Genomic DNA, 23,708 nt, shown 5'->3' on the forward strand with positions numbered 1-23,708 from the left:
TGATTCTCCAGAAGTAACCCAATGTTGAGACTACCTAAATGCGAGGTAAAGACAGCAATGGGGAATTTTTCTTCTCATGCACTCACCCGGCTGTCAGAACTTGGAGCCATAGTGTCTGTCATCCATGAGCCAAATCTGGATCCAGATGCTCGGATAGTAATAGGGTTGCTTACTCCAGTGAGTTTTCCACAACCTGAAGTGCAAAATAGAGAAGGATGAGATACTAAGAAGGAGAAATCTTTTTCCACCGCTAAGTTAAATCTTTCTTCACCTCTAACCACCATCCTTGAGTCAATGGAAAAATATACTAGCAATGAAATGTGCCTTCTCCATTGCTGATACCTATTCTGTTGCCTTTCTTTCAAGTCACTGACACTCACCTGAATTCCCTCCAGAGTCATGGATGACAAAGCCAAAACGGTTTCACACACCTTGAGGCTGCCCTTGGACAGTGCCAGAATAGGAAAAATGCTGCCTTAATATTGGCACAAGTTAAGGATGACTTAAACCTCTCTCATTCGTGAGCTGGGAACAAAATGAAAACTTAAAAAGATGCTACCAAGGCATGTCTGTCCTGTGGTTAGATGCAAGAGGGAAAGGCCCACTGTGATCTAGAAGCTTTTCAAACCAGCTTGTATCCTTTATTAGCCCTAGAGGCTCTGCGTCCTCACTAAAATCAGAAAAACAATGGACTTTTATTTGACTGTGGAGCCAAATAATAACAAGAAAACTACAATAATACAATCCATAATACTGCTCATCACAGGAAAATATGTAGGTGATGAATTGTGACATGGTTAGGTCCATTTTAAAAATGAACCTGTGCCCAATCATTCCACTGCCCTTTGTTTTCTCAGTAGATCATTTCCTCAGTTCTTCTCTTAATGGTATTTGGAAGCCAAGAGCTTTTTAATCACTTTCTGCTATGAATATTTCAGACTTATGAGGTTTAAAAAAGAAACAAGGGATTATATCCCCCTGTGCATTTGTCAAAACATGACTTTTAACATTAGTGAATGTAAATGGACAAGATTGCTACAGGATATATGAAGTGAAATTCTGAAAGCAAACTCTGAACATGTCTGGATTCCCCACAAGATATTAGAAGTGAGGATTGTGTAGCATTTGGGACACAGTTCCCAAAAAGTGCTTTGGAGGTTGCAGGACAGCATGACCTGTAACTCAATCAATCAACTTAAATCAAAGGCATTTTTTTCCAGTTCACATAGAAGCTGCGGAGAGCAGTTGCATGATCCTGGGAAAAAGATGTGGCTGCTTTAAAGAGTTGCAAACGGGTGCTAAGTTTGGTCTCCCACGTGCTCTGAAGTATCTTTAGGGAATCAGATTGAAAGTACTGCATAATCCTACTTGAAGAAAGTGCATTTGCTGATAATTTCAAATATGCAGAGCTTTTAAATCAACCTGGGGGAATAGTTTTAAACTACCCAACACAGGACCTGCCTTGTACTATTTTCTGTGTCTTCACTTCTGTTGTGATTGGGGAGGCAGCATCATTGGTTCTGTGGTTATTCTGAGGTGATTAAAAAGCTCTTGGCTTCCAAATACCATTAAGAGAAGAATAACCACAGAACCTATGATGCTGCCTCCCCAATCACAGTATATGTGCATTTGTTAACTGAGAACTAATTCACACAGTCCATGTGTCATGTGCATGATATGATTCTGTCCAGCACCAAGTCTCAAACACATTATTGCAGGGTTGGATCAGTATACATCCAGATCACCTATTAATCTCTTCACCCTGGGGATTCTCTTCTACCCGCTTTCATCAGTTTTGAAGTAATGCAGTATATATGGGTCAAATGTTAAGCTAGATAAAGAGTGAGACTTCTGAACTGCCCCTCTGATCAGGGCATGCCAATGATGCTCACAGCACTCTGCATTTTTATTTTTGCTCAGCCCAGCCAGAAGGCACACATGATGCCCAGATTATTATTCGCGAGGTATCAGCAGTGCAGCAAACCAAATGGAGCTCAAGAGCCCAGGAGAACTTACGACAGCTGCTGCCTGAAAAGGGGAAGAAAAACTTATGGTGTAGCAGCTAACAGAAGCAAGAATTCATTTCAGATACCTCCTTGGGTTACATTTGGATTTCTGAGTACACAAATGCCTTTGTGCTTTATAAATGCCCTATTAAACACTGCCTACACCACATTGTTCTAGATCAGGGTGCGAAAATGGAGGCTGGGGGCTGAATGCAGACAACCAGTATCCTTTTCTGATCCTCCAAAGCTTCCCAGAATGGATGAGGCCAAACATGAGACCTTTTTGCACTGGAGGGTTGTGAGGGGTCTAAGGGGAAAATGGAGCGCCTTTAGTTTCACAGTTGCTCAAGGCACCATTTCAATCCTTCACGCATCTGAGTCCCCTCCCAAAATGGGCTCTAGCCCTGTCTACCTCAAACCTCCAAATGCCACACAAACTCTGGTGGGACCCTCAAACCGATGGAAATTGTGCATCTCTGTTCTACGCCTGTGATAGAATTTTATCAAGTCTGTCATAATAGTTGAGTTAAACATGCACATGGTTCAGCCCTCCTGATGTTGCTATATGTACAAAAGGGGTAGGATTTGAATTGCAGTGCTATGCCTGCCAAATTGCAGATTTTGATTTCCCTGTGGACACTGCTGGAATGTACCATTTCAATCTGCAATCAAACATTAGAGATTTGGATGTTCATTATGTGAAGGACTTCTGAGTAGGAAAGTGAAGATTTCAGCTTACTTTTGTCTGTGGCACGCTAGCTTTCCAAGATTTGAGCATTTATTTATGTGGACTTATAACTCTACTTTCGCTCAGATGTAGTGTGTTCTTGGGTGGAAGTCATATATTGCTCCACGATTGAACAGAATGTATAGTGAAACATTTTAAGATAGTACACAAAGATGGATGCCTCATAGATTGGTTGGGGATCCCCCATTGAGTTGGTGGGCCATATAACGATCCTTCTCAGTTAGGCAAATATAGGGCTACCAGATCTGGGCTGCAAAACAAAACAAAACAAAACTGTATAACTGCTACAGGGCAACAAAGATCTCCTTGCTACCATCGAAGGATGCAATCTGATGGGTCTAGGCAAGCAAGGATTCTTAAACTTTGAAAGCAGAGGGGTCTTCATTCATGGTGAGACTATGAGTAGGCAAAGGTTTTTGAGTGGTGACATTTTGAGAGCATTGCTATGGGTGCTGTCCCCCAAAGGACTGTCATGGAGTGCATGGTCAGTCCCCAAAGACCCATTTACCAGAAAGCCAACTTCTTATATTGCTTCTTGCCATATCTTCTAAAGTCAGGATATTTGTTTTGACTCCAGCTGGCCTTCTTTTCTGGGCAGGACAGCATATTTCTAAAAAAAAGGGCACTGGGCTCCAGTCACTCATCATTTTTATTTTTCAAGAAAGCTGAAGGAATCCAGATTGAGTTCAGAGGAATTCTTGAAATTCAAGTTGATAGTGGCTGCTGTCTTTGCTCTGAAGTATGTCAGCTTCCCATAAACTTCAGCTAAGGCAGAGAACTTGGTGGGCATCAAGAGAAGTGACCAAGGCTTCTTTTAATTATATTTTTACCTTTGATTATTCTTAACAACATCTGTGCTTTGGAATATATTTGAATGTCTTTTTTTGTTTTGTTTTACTTTTTATCCCATTGCTCATTTTGATGGGAATGCCAGCAACTTCTCCAAAAGGCTTCAGCGAACTGGGTGAGCTACAAGTCCTGGTCTTCTGGCTACATTCAGGAAAGCTCTCCTCCCGTGAACAAACTGCAGGATTTTCAGAGCCCCACCAAATGTTTTCCAATACATGTTGCTGTCAGTGGAGAAAGACTAGGCAATGCTTTCTCCTTATTCCATATCTAGAAGCTAACCAGATTGGCAGGTGAATGTTCGTTCACCTCTGGAAAGGGAAGCAGATCCTCCACTGCAGCTCTGGAGAACAGCCTAGCTTAGAGGGCCCTCTTCACCTCTTTCTCACCCCCATCTCTCAGCTGCTGCTGCTGCCTCAGGCAGCTGCTTCACTCTCACTTTGGCCTATGGCATCTCTGCAAATTTTGGGACATTTTGTTCCCTTGGCTACATGCCCAGCTACAGGAGACCACAGAGGGTATATATAAATGCTCAGCAGAACTTCCGCTGCCCATTTTTTGAGATTCAGCGGGCTTGGAGAGTTCCTACTTCATGAAATATCAGATGGAAGTTTGATGGTCAGTACAAATTCTGCTTGGTTTTTCTAACCCCCCCCTGTTTTTAAGGGATAGGGCAAACAACAAGCAGGTTACGAGGAAAAGCTGGGCTGAACTGGGTATAACCAGGAAAGAAGCATGGCTCTGTTGCTTTTAAAAACATACATGTAGAGATACGAACAGCTTCCTATCTGTGAGCCTCCAGGCTTCAAGAAACAATCTTAAAAGGAGGCAAGAACAGCCAACTTCCTGTCTCGTGCAACTAGAATGCAGGAAGCTGCCTTGCGGTGAATTAGAACATCGGTCCATTTAGCTCATTATTACTTGCCTCCATTTCCCCTGGCTCAGTCTCCTCCAGTTACTTTGGACTTCAACTCCTGGGTCCTTGACCGCTGGCCTTTTGGGCAGGGAATGATGGGATTTGTACCTCAGCCCATTGGGAGGGCATCAGGCAGGAAAGACAGGAGTATATCCAGCTCTGTTTGGGATCTGAGCCTGCAACTTCTTGTCCAAAATGTAGGTGCTCTAGCACTGAGCTACTGCTCTGGATGGCCACCTCTGCTGGTATGAAGGCTGATAAAGGCTGATAAAGGTATGAAGGCTGATGAAGGCGCTTACCCTGAGCTCCTGCCTTCCCTGCCTTCTTCACTGCTGGGCGTACCTTTGTTCTCTGCTTGTACTGCTTTCTGTTATTGGGCTTGCTTTCCGGCTGAAATTTGATGAAATTTAGGCTGGGAGAAATTACATTGGCCAAAGCTCCATTTCCATGTTGGCTTTTGTTCCTTTTTTTCCTGCCACTAGTGATAAAATTTCAGGTCCAAAAAGTTTTTGCCCAATGGCAGCTATTTTCGCATAAGCAGTTCTGCAATTTTTTTTATTAATAACAACTCAGTTACATGGATATTGCCCAGATATATCATGTAGAATGCATTTGAAAAAAAAAAATCCTTGTTGTGATTATGGTGTCGGCGTAGCTATTCACAGAGGTAACTGGCAACCATCGATCACACCCACTGGCAGGCAAAATTTTTTTGTGGGCAAAAAAGGAACAAGAGCCACAGTGTCTTTTCTCAATCTTCCCTCCTTTCTTGCTTATTCTCTTTTTTTGGGGGGGTCATCAGAGCTTATAGTAAGACACTGTTTTATTTAATCTAGCAAAACATCACGCACACTGACAACTCTAACAACAGTGACAATAACAGCGCATGGGCTTCCTACCTCAACTCTGCCACAGGCAAAATGAGAAAATACTACCTACTCTCTGTTTGGAGATCCCTTGTTAATCCGTAAACAAGATAATTGGCTCATAAGCGATGGGATGCTTTTACAAAAACTTCAGTTGTGAAAGAAAGAACAGCCGCCTCCTCAAATCCTACTAACCCAATTCCAAGTTCCATTCTGCTTTTTTTGTGTTTTACCTCCAGGGGAGTATATGTTCAATGCAATTGCAAATCTGGCCAATATCCCGAATCACTCTGAACAGTTCTCTTTTTTCTTTGTGTCGTTTTACAATCAAAATGTCAGTTTCTTAGATCAGGCTTAAAGCATCAAGCTCTAGTTTTGGATGGTTTTTGACTCCCAGCCCAGGGGCAGTATAATAAGTCTCCTTAGAGCTGAGATCCACAATCAGCTGATGGGAGGAAGAAATGGTGGCCCTGTTGGAAACTAGAACTTCAGGCCAGCTGATTATGTTTGGTGGATAGGAAAGTGGATGAGGTCATGTGCAACTCTTGACTATATTCCTTGCAACCGAGAGCCACGTGAGGCAAATGGGTGGGTATGCCCACTTGAACTATGGAGGAGAACTGGGCTTTCCTTCAGACGTAATGAAATCCCCCCAAAAGCTTGAATACATGCTGTGTTGCAAGGGGCAGCTCAGCCCACCGAAGAGGAGAGAAAAGGAGCCTCAGAATGTCCTACCTAACTTCTGCACGCAAGCGTGCAAACGAGCTTCCAAAATCAGCACCCGCTGTTGGAGTTCCTCGTAGTCATAGGCACCCATCTCTTCCTGGATCTGAAGCAGGCTGCCTGAAAGGTTTCTCACTTCCTCTTTGAGCTGCACGATGGTACGGGTATCAGACTTGTACTGATCCAATACAGGAATAAGTGGCATCAATTCTGTCATTTTGTCCTTGAGCTCCTGCCGGTGGGGACAAGAGAAATCCAGTGAAGGGGAGCAAGAGGAGAGTATTACATTATCACGTTTTAGTCTTTGACTTTGCTACCATTTTACCTGGGGAGCTTGCATTGGCTATACTAAACTGGCGTTTCAGAGGCAAGACATGCACCCCGTGTGAATTGAAAATAAGCAGGACCTGCAATGAAATAATGCATCATTCCCTCCCCTTCTGGCAAGAGTAGGCCAGTTGAAAGTACAGTCAGCCAACGATGCCCTCCTCCAAAATACACTATTCACTCAATACTTTTCAAAGACCAATACAAGGAATGCAAAATAGATTGGATTTTGGATTTTCCAAGCATTCTTCGTGAGGTCAGGTTATTTTTATTGCTTGGTGAAGAATTCTTGGAACCTCCAAAGTTTGCATTGCAAAGTTTGGTAAATCTTGAGTTGGTTTTTCTGCTCATAGAATCCATAACCACCTCCCTGTTTTGTTTTGTTTGAATTATCACTCAACATTTCATGAGCATGGGGTATGTTCAGTCTTCATTTAGTATCTATCTTTTTTTTCTAAATGGTAGGTGTATATGTACACTGCATTGCATTTTAAAAACTTGGGTATATAGAATGGCTTTCAGTCAAGTTCACACACATGCACGCATGCACACACACACACACAAAAGAAATCCACACCCTTAAGCTTCTCCTTCCCTTTATCCAGTTGTATGAGTACAGTGACCATTTACACATTGCCAAAAAAGAGGAGATAAGAGAATGTAGGTCTGCAGAACCTTTACATGTGCTAATGTAGATATAGAAACAAAATTTGGAAAGCACTATTTCAGTCTCGGTAGAAATGCAACAGATGTGATCAAGTACCGTATGGACCTGTTCAAACTGCTCTTTGTCCGCTAACTGCATAGACAGCTCTCCCATTTAACAGTCATTTTTAAATCAGAATTGGATTGGACAGCAAATAAAACACTCCAGGACTATCTCCAGTAAAAGAGGCTTGAGAGCTGAGCCATGGGAGAGCACAACACTATTGGAGACACTCTTGTAGTTGGTATAAATCCACTATTTGCTCCCTTCAGCATTACTTTGTTTACAATCCAAGTTCCCCTTTGAAACCTACAATAATAGCGTGACATTTGCTATGAATTTTCTGAAGTAGTTCTATGTTCATGCAAAGGTCAGCTCGATTCACGTTATTTCCCAACGTTTCCAGAAATGTTGTGAAAGAGAAAGAGGGAGAGAGGAAAAGAGAAAGCCCTGCTATATCATATATGACTTGAAACACATCTTAGAATGAAAACTTTCTGAGAAATTTAGGATACAATCCTACCTAGTGTCCCTTTAGTGAAAAAATACCACTGTGAAACTAAGTGTTCGTGTTTTACAGCAAGATTATCGATTTGAGCCAAAATACTGAAAGTCTTTAGGTACACTCCATTATTTCCCTGTAATAGAGAAGGCTCCAAAATGGCTGACATCATGTGAAAACACAAGCCAGCCCAGGAAACACTAATACACAGCAATAATCCAACTAAAACAAGCAAATAAACAAGATAAGATGAACATACTGATAATTCATCATTAGTAACGATCAGGGAGCTGGAAAATATTGAAAATTCTAAAAAGACATGACTATCTCAATAGGAGGAACAGAGAAGGTTAATGCAATGAGAACATTTAAATTAGCAGCAGAAGACCTGAAAGGAAATGTCACTACATACATTTAATACCCTCGTGCCCATTTTACAGAAAGAAGAAAATACATAGCCTATTTTAATACCATCTCCAAAAACCTTGACTTAAGTGCTCTACTAGTTTAATTAGAATTACTTTCTGGAAAAATCAAGGGAGAAATCTCATGTGCAATAAAACACACTTTATTTATGCCCATCTGTTTCAAAGCAATCACACTCATGTATTACATTATTGTGCAGCATCTAACTCCCGATAGATAGATATTATAAATAGAGATTTAGTAAACTGCTGCAACTGGGAAGGAGTATAGTGACACAAAACATCTGCTGAAAACATGGCAATAAGATGCAACTTCTATGAGGCTTTCCAGACTGTCAGTCCATCATTTCTCAAGCCTTTACAATGTATTTTAAATGAATTCCAAATACATTCAACAGTCTTTCCCCTTTTAGATCTATGCTCAGACTATCTAGGCTTTAAAACTCTGGCTGGCCACTAGCAGAAAACCTTAACTCTTAGTTGCCATCTAGTGACTCTGTGGAGTTTTGCAGCCAAGAGAAAAAGGATTAAACTAGGCTGACTTTCATAGCACTGCAATGTCTATGTAAGTGTTAAGCTTGCAGAGAACATGAATCATGATTTGGCACAGCTAATTCCAAGCTGGCCAATACTTGGTTGCCTTCTGTACCCACGGATCCTCTCCCCCAGTGTATCGAATTGTGAATTAACAAAAATTCTTTCATCTGCAAAAGTGTTGTGGAAGTTTCCAATATCATAATGGTAGCATGGCAGATTTCAAAGGAAAAAAATAAGAAGGAGGAACAGACAAATATTGGTTTAAATATGGAATGACTCTAGGTCTGGAATATTGACAGCATGTTAGCCATTCTGCTGGCAATATAAAAAAATACCTGGAATGTCTCCTTCATCACCTGGTTGTGATGAAAGTCTACCTCTCAAACAAATCTTATAATGAAATGGAATAATTTGGCTTCTCTGCCCTATCTAAGTCTTAATTTACCCCACAGGCTAGTTGTGAGCATATAATGGAAGACCCACATTTATGTTGACCTAAGCTCTTTGAAAGAAGAATGAGATACAGATGGGAATCTGACTTAGCCCAGCAACACAAAATGTTTGCAATTATCCTCAAAGTCTTTGAGATTGTGGCAATTTCCTCCTACATTATTTCTGTAGCTGAATTATTGCCATGAAGAAAAAAGTTTAGAACCTGTAACAGTAGGAACCTCCCCCTACTAGGATTTTGGGGATCAGAATTTGATTCTGTAGCCTCAGTGTATCAATTACTGCCACCATGTTTGAAACTGAGTTAATACAAAACTTCTTAGAGCTTTTCTTCAATATACCACACAAATGCTATATTGTTTTCTTTCCTCCATCCCCTAATGGAGATCAATGGGTTTATTACACATTGTTTACTATGGTGACCAAGCTCCTCGAATACAGATGGCTTCATAAACATGCACAAAGCTTTGTTTGCTTCCCAATTCAACGTTAATAACAATTACGGTGCTCAGCTAACTTCAATCTTTACAAGCAGCTCAAGAGCACAATCTAAAACCCTGAATCATATTCCTCATTTGTTCAGGATGGTGAGTGAGACGAAAGCAAAGATAGGCACCATCCAGAGGTTCAAAATAGGGATGCCAACCAGTCCATTATAGTTTGTAGGACATTACCAAGAAGTAACAAATCATTCCCTCTTTCTTTTTTTGTCTAATGGACAGGAGTCTCTTAAACCACATTATAGGCTATTTGGCATCCTGCTCATAACACTGGCAAGAGTCAGTTCTCCTGAGAAGTAATAAAGATGTGAAGTTGAAAGAAAACTATTTAGAAATACTACTGCCTGCTACTTTCTTCTGATATTGAGAAGCCCATGTTAAGGGTCAACCTAAGCATGGCCTCCAGCTCTAGCCTAAAAGTCAAGAATAGCATTGTGGAACATTTTTAACCCTGTCCTCTATTGTCCTTTTGGATACAGTTCATCCTACTTCCCATCCTCAAAACAGCTCTAGCTTCTGAAAGTGGAATATTAGTATCAAGAAAAGAGTAAAACACCTTATCACAGAGCTCCTCTTTCCTGTATGGAGCTACAAATTAATTAGAATTAGGGCTGATGGAGAGAAATAACTTATGAGATATTAATTGTAGAGCCCTGCCCACTAAAACTTGTTTAGGCATGAGGGCTATGTAGCAATTCTCAGAATTAGAGATGTCCAGAACGTCCTGCACATGAACTTGTCCATGCATGGAACAGGCAAGTTTGGACAGTCCAGATCCAAAACGAAACACCTATGTTTGATCCAGGTACTGTCAGCCCCACTCAGTAGACAAGACCAGAGCAATAAATCATCTCCACAGGAAGGCTAAAACTACTTTTATTGAGATTGGAGGAGAGATGGGGAGGAAGGTCCAGCTTCCTGATATTTGTCTAGAGAGCAAGGAAAGGCTCCAAATAAAACAGTGGGATGTGCTTACTGAGAAGAATGAAGGCCATAAAAAGAGGAGGGGCCATGCTGGCATAATGTGTTTTCTGATGGAGGGGAGGGAGCAGCCATGGTAAAAGGAGCAAAAATGAGGAAGTCAATGAGGTGCCTCAATGTTAACTATTAACATAATTGGCTTCATTATGATTTTTATAGCTAGGTTGCTCTCCAATACACACACACACACACAAACACACACATACTTGCATATTAAAAGCAAATGGGTTTGCAAATAAACCTTGAAAGAAAATACAATTCATTGTCACTGTTCATGACCGTCCAACTGCTTTGCAGCTCGTAGAACAGTCTTAATGGAAATATCCTGCGTGTGCTCTCTGCCTGCACGTATGTATCTCTTTTTTCTCAAGCTTCACTGAGGAGGAATGGGGTACTGGCAGAGCTAGAGCATGAAGCAAGGTTTTCCTCTTTTTACTCCACAGGTTGCACTGCAAACTGAGAATTTATTCTTAGACCCTCTGACCTGTCCTCTTACTGTCCCTTGCCCGAGATTCAGACTTGTCATTCGTTCTGTCATTCCTTACAGCTGGTCTCCATCATTCATTCATAGCATTCCTTGAAATACGGCATCAGTTGACTCCATCAACTCATATACATTTAGCAGGTTCAAGCAATGAGGCTGTCAACCTCTGGGTGGAGGAGTTCTGCATCTCTGCACACGCTCCTTTGTCTCTTTCATTTAAAGAACATCAGAGCTAAAGCTGGGACCTGTTGCTTGTGCGTGTCGAAGCCCTGACAAGCTACCCAAACTGCCACTTGAGCATCCCCAAGCAGCGAGGAATTCTCAGACAGGTGGGTTTTGTACCTATGATATCTGCCTATGGCTCAGCCTTGACACAAAGTCCCTGTACATAGCGTGAAAAAGGCTAGTTTAAAAGCTTCCCTCTAAAGCACTCGTTTTATGTACACAGTGTGCAGAACCAGAGTTTTGCAGACCTTCACCAAGGGACAACTGCTTCCCTCTCCTCTGCAATCCTGCAGTGATATGCATCTCTGGATATGCAATTTTCCTCTCCCCTGTTTTAATTCTGCTTAAAACAGTTCAGTACAGAAAAAGGTTTCAATATTTGTCTCCCCTAAGACTGCCCCTGTTTGTGCCCCACCATGGCACACACCTAGCAAGATAGTTTTTCTACCATGTTGCCTCCATCTCATTCCAGCCCATGAGTAAGACAGGCTTGCAGTAGTCATCCTTGGCTGTCCCAGCAGCATTTTCCTCCTTGTTCCAACATTGTCCAAGGGCAGCCTCAAGGTGTGCAAAGTCTCTTTAAGTCAGGTGACTGGTAATGATTGGGAGCAGAGGCAACAAAAGGGGGTAGGAAATCAGCAATGGGGACCACACATTTCATGCTGATGCAGCTTTCTGCTGACTCAAGAATAGGTGGGTACCCCTATTACTTAGTATTGAGGAAAGGCCATAGTTACATACATAAGTCTGTCCCCATACCTTTGCTTACAAAAGTAAACTCTGGCTGATCTTGAAAAAGCTAATTAGTACTTAAATGGGAGACTATCAGAAAATCTTCAGCTATAGCTTAGTCTAGAAAGTCAAATAAGTATTCAGGAAGAATTTGCAGTGGAAAGTTACTTACATGATATATGGGCATATTCTCACCACTGTTACTATGTGGATGGATGGATGGATGGATGGATGGATGGATGGATGGATGGATGGATGGATGGATGGATGGAGAGGCAGAGGCAGAGGCAGAGGCAGAGGCAGAGGCAGAGATAGATTGGTGGCTGTATAGTTCCTCTAGTTCCTCTACATAGCACGTATCTTAAATCCAGTATTTCTATGAATGTATGAATTGACAAGTATCAGAGATAGAGTATATACAACTCGTTCACAGTAGGCAGAAGACAAACTGATCTCCAAGATTTGAGCAACAGTAGGACAAGGATGTGAATGGTGGAATCCTGTGATGTCTATGCAGAAGTGAATTCCATTGAGTTCAGCAGGACTTTCTCCTGGGAAAGCATGAATTGCAGCTTAAGAGTGAAGTTCTATGCATTCTTCCTTGGGAATAATGCCCATTGAACTCCATTTTTGTAGGCACTCAGGTGAGGCTCAGAGGACAAACAATGCAAAATGCAACATTTTATTTGATATGACTTGATACCAGAACACCTATTCAGAGATAAGAAACTGACCCTGATATGGTTACTATTGCTGGAACCAAACATGCCAATTGTTGGAGGTAAGCAAAAATACCAATTGCTAAATGATGGGACCCGACAATGAAAATTCAATTGCCTTTCAACATTGTATAAGGCTGGAGTGTACAACTATATTTGGAGGTGGAGGATGTAATTCCATTTTTATTTATTGGTTCCAGTCTCTGGGGAACTGTATGGAAAATGGCTGGTGATGTAATGGCTTCATGAAGTGAGAAAGAGTTTGGCTCTTTTTTTTAATTGTTAGGGAGAACACTGAAAAATACCAATTTTATTCCTTGTTTGATTCCAACATATACACCACATGAAAACTGGATAAATAATGCAGTTGAAATTGGCCATTCTCGCTTTCATACTTGGGCCATACTAACTGGGGTGCTCGGGGGACTCCAAAATTGCTGCTGGAATCACATGTAGCCCATAAACTGTCCATTCCTGATGTATGACCTAATTGTATGTGTGTGTTTAATTTTCAGAGTTTGCTGAAATGCTGCTTTACTGTTATTAGCTAGGATCTGTCTAGAATTTGGAGGAATATCCTTTCCATTAGAAAATAATTTGGCTCTCTGCCTCCCAGACAATATGCCATGCTTGTTACAATAGGGTCTGGAATGCTCTCCAGGACTGAGGAGGCAACTTCACTTCCCAGGATTTTTGGAGAGTAGATGTGGCCTTTTAAGAGATGTTATAATTAATATAACACCTTAAGACAGACACCGAGGCCAGTCTGGTGCCACCTGCTGTGTTGGGATTGCAAGACCACAACTTCATTTCTGGAAGGTATTAAATTGGGGAAGGCTGCCATAGGCACTTACACCTTCAAACAAGACCCACTTTGTCTTTCTGTGGAATGCATCTACTTGTAATGAGAAGGAACAAAACTGCCTGGGTGTGTGTGTGTGTGTATGTGTGTGTGCACTAATGCCAGCCTGGGATAACTGAAACCTCTTTGAATAGAAGTGCCATTAAATAGATTGCTGCCTGAATATCAGGGTCATGGGTCTGTCTCCTTCTCCTCTCATGTCCTGCTAAATGTTTTACGTGTGAGCTAATTAACAGCTTGATAGTGTGATACTGAGGAACATCTGTCCAATGGCTACCACTCTACCACCTCCTGCCAGGATTGCACTGCTTACTCTCAGTCTGGGATGGAGGTTACATCTGCAGTCTTACTAGCGAATAGTAACAGCAGTCCAGAGGGTTGGTAGGTTGGAAAGGCTCCATCTATTCTAATGAGCTTGGCAACAGTAGGGCAGAATGATTACTTGGGGAGACAAGGCATACTGTGGCTTACAATTTCAGAGAGTCCAGGAGAAGGAAATCAATATTTTATAGCAGTACACAGAGACAAGTATTTCCAAACAAGGATATTTCAGGATGAAATTAGGAGCAAGAAAACCACATGCACAGTCACAAATTGTATAGAGAAAGGCTAAGCAATTAGGACATGGCAGTTGAAAGAAAGGGTTGGAAGAAACAGGAAATTCTTAGGTTCACAAGGAATAATAGCTCTCTGGGTAAACGTATGGAATGGTACAGTGAAGAGTGGAGAACTTGTGTTCCTCCAGATGTTGCTAAAGTAAAACTCCCAGCAACCCTTACCATGGGTGATGCTATCTCATGTTGCTGGTAGTTATGGCTCATCAAATTTTGGAAGGCCATAGGTTCCCACCATTGGCAGAGGAGTACTGTACTCTGTCCTGTAGAGGACTATCGAGGTGGCTTTGAAGAAGGAATTCAACCATCATTAAGCATACATCAGCTTAGTCTGGATAGACGGGAAGGGGGGAGGAAAAAACTCAAGATTGTCCCACCTTGATTCTTTTTAGTATAAGTGGAGGAGAGGGTATCTCTGTCAGGCTTTTAAGATTCTGTTATTATACCCTATAACACTAAAGGAGAGTTCCATTAATTCTTGTGTCTGTTTCCTGACCTGCTCTACTTCAAAGGGCTGACAGTAACAGATCGTTGATGTGCCCACTTGATATAAGATCAATTTCTTTTTCAGGAAAAGAAAGGCAAGTGATGGAAAACATGCTCTGAGCATGACCCAGCACAGGTAAAAATATTTTTGATGGTCTTATTCTGCAGTACTGATAGTGATAAGGAAATCTGCAGGATGCAATCCAGATGAGTCCTTTCAAGTGGCCAAACATCTGTTAGACAAGCAGCCTGCAGCTTATATTAGGGAGAATTGAGTAGCTCACTCTGATCTGCATGCATCACATGTGGCAGGAAAAAAAATCACACTGAGTTAGAGAACTGCAGTTATCAGTTATCACAGGTCAGTTTGAGTTAACTGGTTTCCTTCTATCATTTAGGGTTGGATACTTTTCCGTTCTGTTAATCTGGGTATGTGGGCAAGCTGCTTGGACATTTGTGACTCACAATGCCACAGCAAATCCTTGCCTAAGTATAACTGCTAAAGATTGCCAGAGGTTGGCCAATATTTGGGCTTCAGAGGCCAGAAATTCCATTCATAGAGCCTCTTTTGTTCTGAGAACTTTCCATGAATGGAAAGACTCTGAATGACTTCTTGATGTACAAACCTTTTCTGATGTTTTTATTTTTTAGAATTGATCTGGGAATGGGATAGGGGAAGGGAATGTTTTAAACGAACCTATAGAAGTGGATTGTTAGCTGTTAATCACTCAGTAATGAATTATAAAGTTGTGTAGATGTGTTTACATTCCAGAGATTGGTCCAGACATAGACTAAATTTTAATCTAGTCACAATTGCATCTCATTGATATGGGTTAATAGAGGATGGAGATACACTACTTACTTGTACGACTGATTTCAAGAGATCTATTTGTCTGCTGGAGTGATGTCTAAACTGTCTCAAGGAGTTTATATGGGATGGGTCTAGCCCATTGTTTCCAACCTGGAAGAGATTCTACTTTGCCTTAACGTCCTGCCTGGGGGCCACAAGAAGCATGCCTAGCGATACCATGATATCACTGAGTGTGTTAGTCTAAATATTTTGGGCTGTTCATTGAGCATTTTGGAAGAAGTGGGTTCAAGAAGCAAAAAAAATTAGTCTAATTTTTGGCCCTTAAAACCTCCCCAGCCCCCTAGTACAAAAGGATCTTACCCACTCCAGGAGCCCATGAGGACCACAATTAGAGTGTTCCATGTGGCCACCTCTAATGTAGGACCAGCCAAGAGTGAGAGCTGGAAGCCAACTGAGTAGGGAAAAGCTGACCAAGGAACAAAGGAACAGTTAAAAGACTTTACCATGTTGCTCAGATCTTTCCTTCAGATGGCTGGATATCCTGAGACTGCTACCTTAACTATCTTCTAGTGGCACAGGAAACTTGCCATTCCTTAGAGCAGAATCTCATCCTGATAGCCCACTTTTGAGGGCTGACCCCAAACTGATAATAGCCAGGCATGCAATCAAATGGAGCACAGAATGGCAGACACAAATGGAGGGGAATACAGACTCTGGCAGCCTGGGATTTAATCAAGAGAGACTTTCTGAGCAGCCAGCTCTCTCCCAGCTGTCACTAGGACACTTCAGCTCACTACTCCCCTCTCAACCAAGCACAAACCAGATGCCCATTATTCTCAGCAAATGGCTGTAATCACCCTGGCTGGGCTTGAAAAATTACCAGGAAAGGTAATTGAATGGCAAAGGGCCCAGAATGTGGATGGTCCGTGCTCATTTATCAGCAATGCCAAGGCCTCCTCGCAGGTGCCTGGAGGGTGGGGAAAAGGATTTTGTTGATTTGCTTGGGTTTTAATTGCAAAGATGATATTCCCCTGGCTGATTCATGAGTCAGCTCTGCAGACTGAGACTATCAAGAGTAACCATTTCTAAGGCAAAGCAATCAATTTACCAGCTCACCTTCCTCAGCATATTCCCTCACTCTGGGGGAAGGCCAGCCTGAAATTGCTGTAACCACACCAAATGCTACTTGTTGTAAAAAGACATTCCGATGCATCAAGTCCGTTCCCACGCACTTCTACAGGTCAAGAGTCACTTCAACGTTATCTCTGTATGTAAGTCATACAAATGTGATAAACCAAGGGTGCAGTTGGTTATTTTGAAAATGCTGGATTACATTGCTTCCAAATGCAGTAAACCTGCCTTGCTTCATTTGTCAACCCCCCGACCCCCCAGATCCTTTAGTTAAGTGAGAGTTTGATCCTGCCAAGATGGCACTGCTCTAGCAAATGCACATTGCAAATAGCAGGTACATTTACCCAAACCCTGCGGCTGTTGCAGTCCCCCCCGCTTTTTTAATAGTAATTTTATTAAAGATTATAACAGTAAAAACTAATACAAACTAAAAAAAGATAGAAGAATAAAAAGAAAGTAGAAGGTGCAGAAAAGAAAGGAAAAAGGACAAAAGAGAAAGAGAAAAGTAAGAGAAGTAAGAATATAATAAAGAAAAAGAGCAGAAATACACAAAGAAGTGACTTCCCACCATAGCAAAAAGTATAAACAATTTTAGTAACTTTTCACCTCCTCTTAAATTACAACAAATGATCTCTTCTTCCCGTATCGCACCTGTTATCTATAAACAAATCCATAAAGCATCATCATTTCAGTTTTGGTGTTACCAAAAGTCCATTAAGGGGTACCAGAGATAACAACATTGCAGTTCCCTGTTGAATCAAGCTGCTGATCTGCGTTTGGCCTCCATATGATGAACAAAGAAGTTCTAAGATTTATTAGGCAACAGTAAGACCTGAATAAACAAGGATCTTGTATCATTCTTTGCCAGGGAACCACACTGATAAACAAATCATCCCAATTTCATCTCCCACAAACTATGCTAGCCTTTCTCAACTTGGATAGCCTTCACATATATGGACTTCAACTCCCACAGTTCTCAACCAGCATGGCCATCCAGCAGCAGCGTAGCCTACCAGTTTTTGTTCCTGGATTGATACATGTGATGTGCCCGCTTATCCCTCAACCTTTGGTAAAATAACCGGCATATACAAAAATACCTTCCAATGATAGGGAGCCTGTGGTCCTCACCAGTTGCTTAACTACAGGAAGCTCAAAGCACCATGATCAATAGTGAGGGATGCCGGATGTTATAGCTTAACAATATTTGGAGAGTCACAAGTTTCCCACCCTTGTTTTACCGACTTGCAATCGATAATTAGCATTGACTTTTTCACATCAGTCTGGTAATGTTGAAGCGCTAATGAAAAAGATATGAAGGAATAGAAAGCTGCTGCAAACTGTGCACATACAGTATGTATTGAAACAGAATTTAGCAATAAAAAAAATAACAACCCTGGAACAATGGAAAGTTCCTAATGCATTTCTTCTAGCTCTGAAACGGAGCCAGGTCAAAACTGGGGAGAAGTTTAATGAGAATTTGGAATCATTTTCTGTTCTTCAATCTGCTATTAATTACTCCAATACTTGGCATGCTGCTTTATCCTAAACTAACCTAATGATCCATCTAGTCCAGGACTGTCCACACTGATTACCACTGATTAGTGCCAAGATCTTGAGCAGAAGACATTTTCAGCCTTACTGGGAGTTCTCAGAGACTGAACCTGACATTCTACATGTAAAGGTCCTCCTCCCACTTTTCAGTAGACTTCCCCTTCCCTTCTTTGCTGACCTCACTGATAAACGTGGAGTTTCTCCAGGATTCTACTGTCCATGGTGCTCAAGTGGCATGCTCAAGGAATGTGCTAGTTGCCCTCCATTGGGGTTGCTGATAGTGCCACTCTGCTATTAAAAAAAGAGATGGCTCAACTTATAACACATGCGTGCTCACATTTAATGTCCTAGCTGCTTCTCTGCAAATCACCAGTTTCTTTTAGATGTTCAAGATAACGCCAAAGTGATGTCGCACTACCATTAGCACTTGAAATATTTAACTATTCCCTGAAATGGCCATTTTATTTCTTTCATTTTATCTCCCTGCCTCTTCTTCCCAGAGAGATTATTTCTTATCGAATTGACATCACTGCTCCATCTCCTTAATAAACAGCTTTATTTGGGGCTTGAACAATTGCCTCCTTGGCAATTCCTTCCAATTACCTTGAGCAGCTGTTTGATAGGGATGGTGAGCCGTTAGTCCCTTTGCTTGTTGTCCCAATTCCTCTCAAAGCTCCCTATTTCTCAGCCATGCTCCTCTGCGGCATTGCCCAGTGGTCCCAGAGGCTCACCACCTGCATGCTGAGATTAAAACCAGCCAAATGCCCTGCTGTAGCTTCAGTGTTTAATCAGTGTCTTGTCTTCTGCAGCTGTCCAGTCCAAGGCCAGGCAGCTCACGCCTACATCTCCTTTGGCTGTATTTCACAGCAAGGAAAGGTGTCAATTCTCAACCTGGCTGTAAGATTTCTGTCTGTTTGGGGAATAAATCAGCAGGGTTTGAAATTCCCCAAATGTCTTGTGCATCAACAGTTCATTGTTGATTAGGAAGGCACCCCAAAAGGCTCATCTGGAAAGGAATTATTCTCCTGATCCCATTCTCATTCCCATCCAGATATGACTCCAGGTTTGTGGGTCTAGAGATGAAGTGGTAGACCTTCAGGCTAAGGACTGGATTCAGCCTACAGGAAATCTCCACCTGACCCTCCAGCTCCCATCCCATTCCTTGACCCAAGCAGTGAGCAGTGAGCAGTGAGGGGAGACCATAGAAAGAAGAGGATAAATCTCCCCTTCCTGTGACTTCCCCCAATGTTACTCAAGGGATCAAAGATGACACCTCAGTAAAGTGTCAATTTACAATGTATAGAAAGAGGGATTGCCTCCAACCCCCCTCGCCCCTCCCAGGAAACCACATAAAGTTCATACGACTAAGGTCCTCCTGAAGTTCAAGCAAAAACTAGCTTCATTTGTAAAAATGTATCCTCCTTTGATCTGGCCCCTCCCCTATGGTTGTAAAAAAAATTGGTACAAGGATGTAAGTGCAGACAACGGGCTGTCACATGCAAAGAAAGGAGAGCATTAGTAGGACTGGAATTTAGTTTCGTTTCCTGAAGCCCTCCCTTGTGTGGTTGTAGATCATTACTGAGATGAAAACATTGGGCATGTTTAAATAAAGAATGAAGAGTCTGTGCAATGGACTTCAGGCTGTTATATCATCAGGCTCTGCCTGAGAATATCAAACTAATAAATCAGTAGCTTTGGCTCTTCCTTGTAAACTGAAATTCACTGCGTCTATATATGAATTTCTGGTGCTGCATACAAGATGAGCAGAAAGTCCTTTCTTCCAATCTCTCCTCTTCCAGGACTCACTTCCACCCTGTACATCTGCAGTATGAGTTTAAGCATACTGACTCCATTTTCTGGGCTGCTGGAAAGGAGTACTAAGTGGGCAATAGATGTGATTGTCTTGCCCATTATGACCAATCAGATATTTGAAAGAAAGCACATATACTGTCCAGCTTTCTTGAAAAGAATTCATCAAACTTGTCAAAAAAAAAAGGAAAGGAAAGGAAAGGAAAGGAAAGGAAAGGAAAGGAAAGGAAAGGAAAGGAAAGGAAAGGAAAGGAAAGGAAAGGAAAGGAAAGGAAAGGAAAGGAAAGGAAAGGAAAGGTTACTAACATATGTATAACGTACAATGCCACCAGCCCATTCATTAATAGCATATGTAGTGGAAGGGAAGGGAGGAATCCCCTTGATCCCAGCTTACATATGCTTCCTTGCTTGATTGTCTGCAGCCACGTTCTAACACCCTGCAGGCAACTAACTAAATGACTGGTTTGATTTATTTATAAAAGGCACTGTCAATCCCACATGAGCACGGTGACCACAGGGTGGAGCAAAGCCTTGTTTTATCCTCTTTCTTTTGACCAGCATGATGGCATTATGCCTGGATACTCTGCAAATGCCAGTGAACATATATGAATCTGCCAGGCTCTTGGCCCCTTTGGCTCATATCCTTTCATTGGCAGAGACATAGCAGGGTCCCATAGACCTGAAATATCTACCTGGTCCTTCACAGAAAACTGACTGTTCCACATCTTCATCTACAGCATCAACCAGCTCAGCCAAAGCAACCTGGACAACTGAGATGATCCAAAGCTTCATATTGGTCTTTCATGGCCATTGCTCTTTAGGCAGATATTTCTTTCCCCCAGTTTGCTCCCAGATCCTGTTTGGACTGGAGACTTAAATCGGGGAATTTCTCCATGTGGATCTTTGTCACACAGGTATTGTTAAACTATAGAACATCTTACCACAACATCTGGCAGCACTAAAGCTGGATATATCTGGGGTATACAATATTTTCTGTGCCAAGGGATACATTTGGCTTTCCAGTGGTATGCTCAAGGGGGGAACATACATCCAAACATAGTGGATATGACCAGGGGGAAAAAAAGATATGAATTAAATTTCCACTTAATTAAAATTAAATATAGTTCATATTTGATTTCCTATTTAAATATTTAATAATTTTCCCCTTCTGGCATATTAAAAATTAAAATTTGATGACTGCTTTTGGAGATCTCTCAGAGGCTGCACCCAAACTTTTCAGAGGCCAAATCCAGCCCTGGGAACTCAGGCTGCATAACCCTGAAATAAGCTTTATCTGCTTCAGCAGATTTATATTCATAGTCTTAAGTACAGTCTTTCTCAGAACCCAACCTTCTTCTCTCCAAAATGAGTTCTCAGAAACATACAGCAGAAGAGTTCTGAAGGAGAGTTCTCCTCCCACTTTCAGTGCAAATAAGTGGTCACTCTAGGTACCATGGCCCATTGGAAAAAAGAGAAAAGATCCTAATTAAATCAGAGTCTAGAAATGTCAAAGAAAATGCCATATGTAACAAATCCATTCTCCCAATGTATTCTTAGAATGCCCATAGTCTTCCGACCAAGCATGCTTGTTTTCAGTTGGCATAAATATGGTACAAAAATGGGTTAAAATGCTGCAATCTACAAGTCAATCAATAATCCTGCCTAACATTCCTTGGGAGTTCTTTCAGACTGCTGCCTCTGCACACCACCAATCAAAGGGCATTGTGGATCTAGTCTCTCTCTCTTTCTTTAGCCATTTTTATTTTGGGGGAAGAGAGAAAAAATGGAAGAAACAGCAGTGGGAAGACACAGGAGGTTACAAATAGGAGGTATCACTGAGACTACTTTAAAATGCCATGAATGAGATACAGTAGTTGCACTTGAAACATCAGCCTCAAAGCATCTTCAGCGTTTACCCAAGTTATCTGAAGCAAAACCGATTTCCTTCCTGGTTAAGATTAGCTCATTCTACTCTCAAACAGCTCTCATATAATTGGCAAAATCCTTTCTCCTGTTTGGCCTAATGTTACTTCCTTATCTATTTTGGTTTCTTAGGGACAAAAGTAACACCGTGTCAGTTTTTCAAAGGTTATGCAAATGAGCCCATACTATGAAGCAACTGGCACTCCTAACTGATATTAACTGCACACTCTGATTAGCATTTCATTCCTCTTTCCTACCTGCTCCATGCCCCAAATGGTTTTTTTCCCTGAAAAATCACTTGATTGTGGAGATGGATGTGATCAAGGGCAGCTAATAGGTACAAGACAGCTTCTTTCCCATCAATCCTTATGGATTAGATTTAACTATATAAAATAGTAACTGAAAACTATTATTGGGATCACCTTTATCTTAATCCCAAGATGGCAAAATCCATGGCAAAAGGTTTCTTGCCATGCATCTAGCCCCAGTCACCACTTCTCTATAAAAAGTTTATTTTTAATAGAAATCACGCTGACCTGAAACTGAATATTATGGAGATTGTCATCTAAACAGTACAGGTAGTCCTTGACTTATGACCACAGTTGGGACTGGAACTTCTGTCACTAAGTGATGGAGTCATTAAATGAGTCACACCCAATTTTATGATCTTTTTGCCATGGTCATTAAGTGAATCATGCGGTCATTAAGTGAATCTGGCTTCCCCCATTGGCTTTGCTTGTCGGAAGCTGGCTGGGAAGGTTGCAAATGGTGATCATGTGTCCCCAGGACACTGCAACCATCATAAATATATGCCAGTTGCCAAGTGCCCGAATTTTGATCATGTGACCGCGGGGACACTGCGATGGTCATAAGTTGAGGCCGGGTCATAAATAACTTTTTTCAGTGCTGTTGTAACTTCAAACGGTCATTAAACAAATGGTTGTAAGTCGAGGACTACCTGTATTATCAACCATTATAATTAAACTCTTCAGTAAGGATATAGTAAATCCATCTAAATATTTATATACTATAAAACTACATCTTTCCAACTACACAAAGAACCAGGGTGCAGGTGAGTACTGAAATATATACTTTTTAGAATTTTGTCCCATATTTTGCATCCCAAAAAACTAAGCATAAAAATGCATGCATCAGAGCAAACTACATACAAGGATACATAATATTAGGGAAACACGGCAAAAAAGTGCCCCCCAGAGTAAAACTGAGTAAAAGGATTTTTAGTAAAATAAATGAACAGAAAAATGTATGTGAAACTGGGGATGAATCAAACTTGAAACTGATAAAATGAGGCGTTGTGAAAACAACAATGACAGATTTGCGCACCCCCATCCTCATCCTGAACAGACTCTTTTTTCCCCACTTGCAATGTGGGGCATGCCAAGAGTTACCTGGAAACTTTTGACATTCAGATTTTTCTGACCCTCGGTGGCCACTTTCAACCTAGAGTCCAGTCCTTTCATCAGTGACTCTGTATTACGGACATACTGCAAGTCCCGGTAGGTCCGAAGATCCAGCACTTCCATGGATTGGGAGATGTTCTGTACCTGCTCAAGGGCAAAAGAATACTGAAGTTAGATTGGCAGGGTCCTTCAGCAAATGGTTTGGATCTTTTTTCTGGAATCTAGGAAAGCTGGCAGTAACCCAAGAACTCAGACAGGAGCAACCCTTTACCTCAAAGGAGTTTTGGGTGGTAATGGAAGGAGGGGTATTTTTGACCCCAGTCATTTTGGGGCAAATGTACTGATGATTTTCCCTTGACTTAATGACAGACATCCTACTTGGGACTGATCTACAGCAGACAGATAGG

General features: G+C 41.6%; 1 protein-coding gene across 4 annotated transcripts in view; it reads right to left on the reverse strand.

Annotated features, from left to right (window-relative positions):
- OLFM2 (olfactomedin 2) overlaps window positions 1–23,708 on the reverse strand; it is a 207,239-nt gene that overhangs the window by 16,860 nt on the left and 166,671 nt on the right. For 3 of the 4 annotated variants that reach the window (XM_088137907.1, XM_025166880.2, XM_088137908.1), the window contains exons 3-5: window positions 23,290–23,448; window positions 6,118–6,337; window positions 87–193 (exon numbers count right to left, since the gene is read on the reverse strand). In XM_088137907.1, the coding sequence (XP_087994033.1) occupies window positions 87–193; window positions 6,118–6,337; window positions 23,290–23,448 (486 nt within the window). The remainder of the gene's footprint in view (window positions 1–86; window positions 194–6,117; window positions 6,338–23,289; window positions 23,449–23,708) is intronic. The other variant, XM_007428588.3, reaches the window with a different exon arrangement.

The sequence above is a fragment of the Python bivittatus genome, unplaced genomic scaffold, assembly GCF_059951505.1.
Source record: "Python bivittatus isolate LINGU-HERP-01145 unplaced genomic scaffold, Pbiv_v1 ctg000220_np1212, whole genome shotgun sequence".
Lineage (NCBI taxonomy): Eukaryota > Metazoa > Chordata > Lepidosauria > Squamata > Pythonidae > Python > Python bivittatus.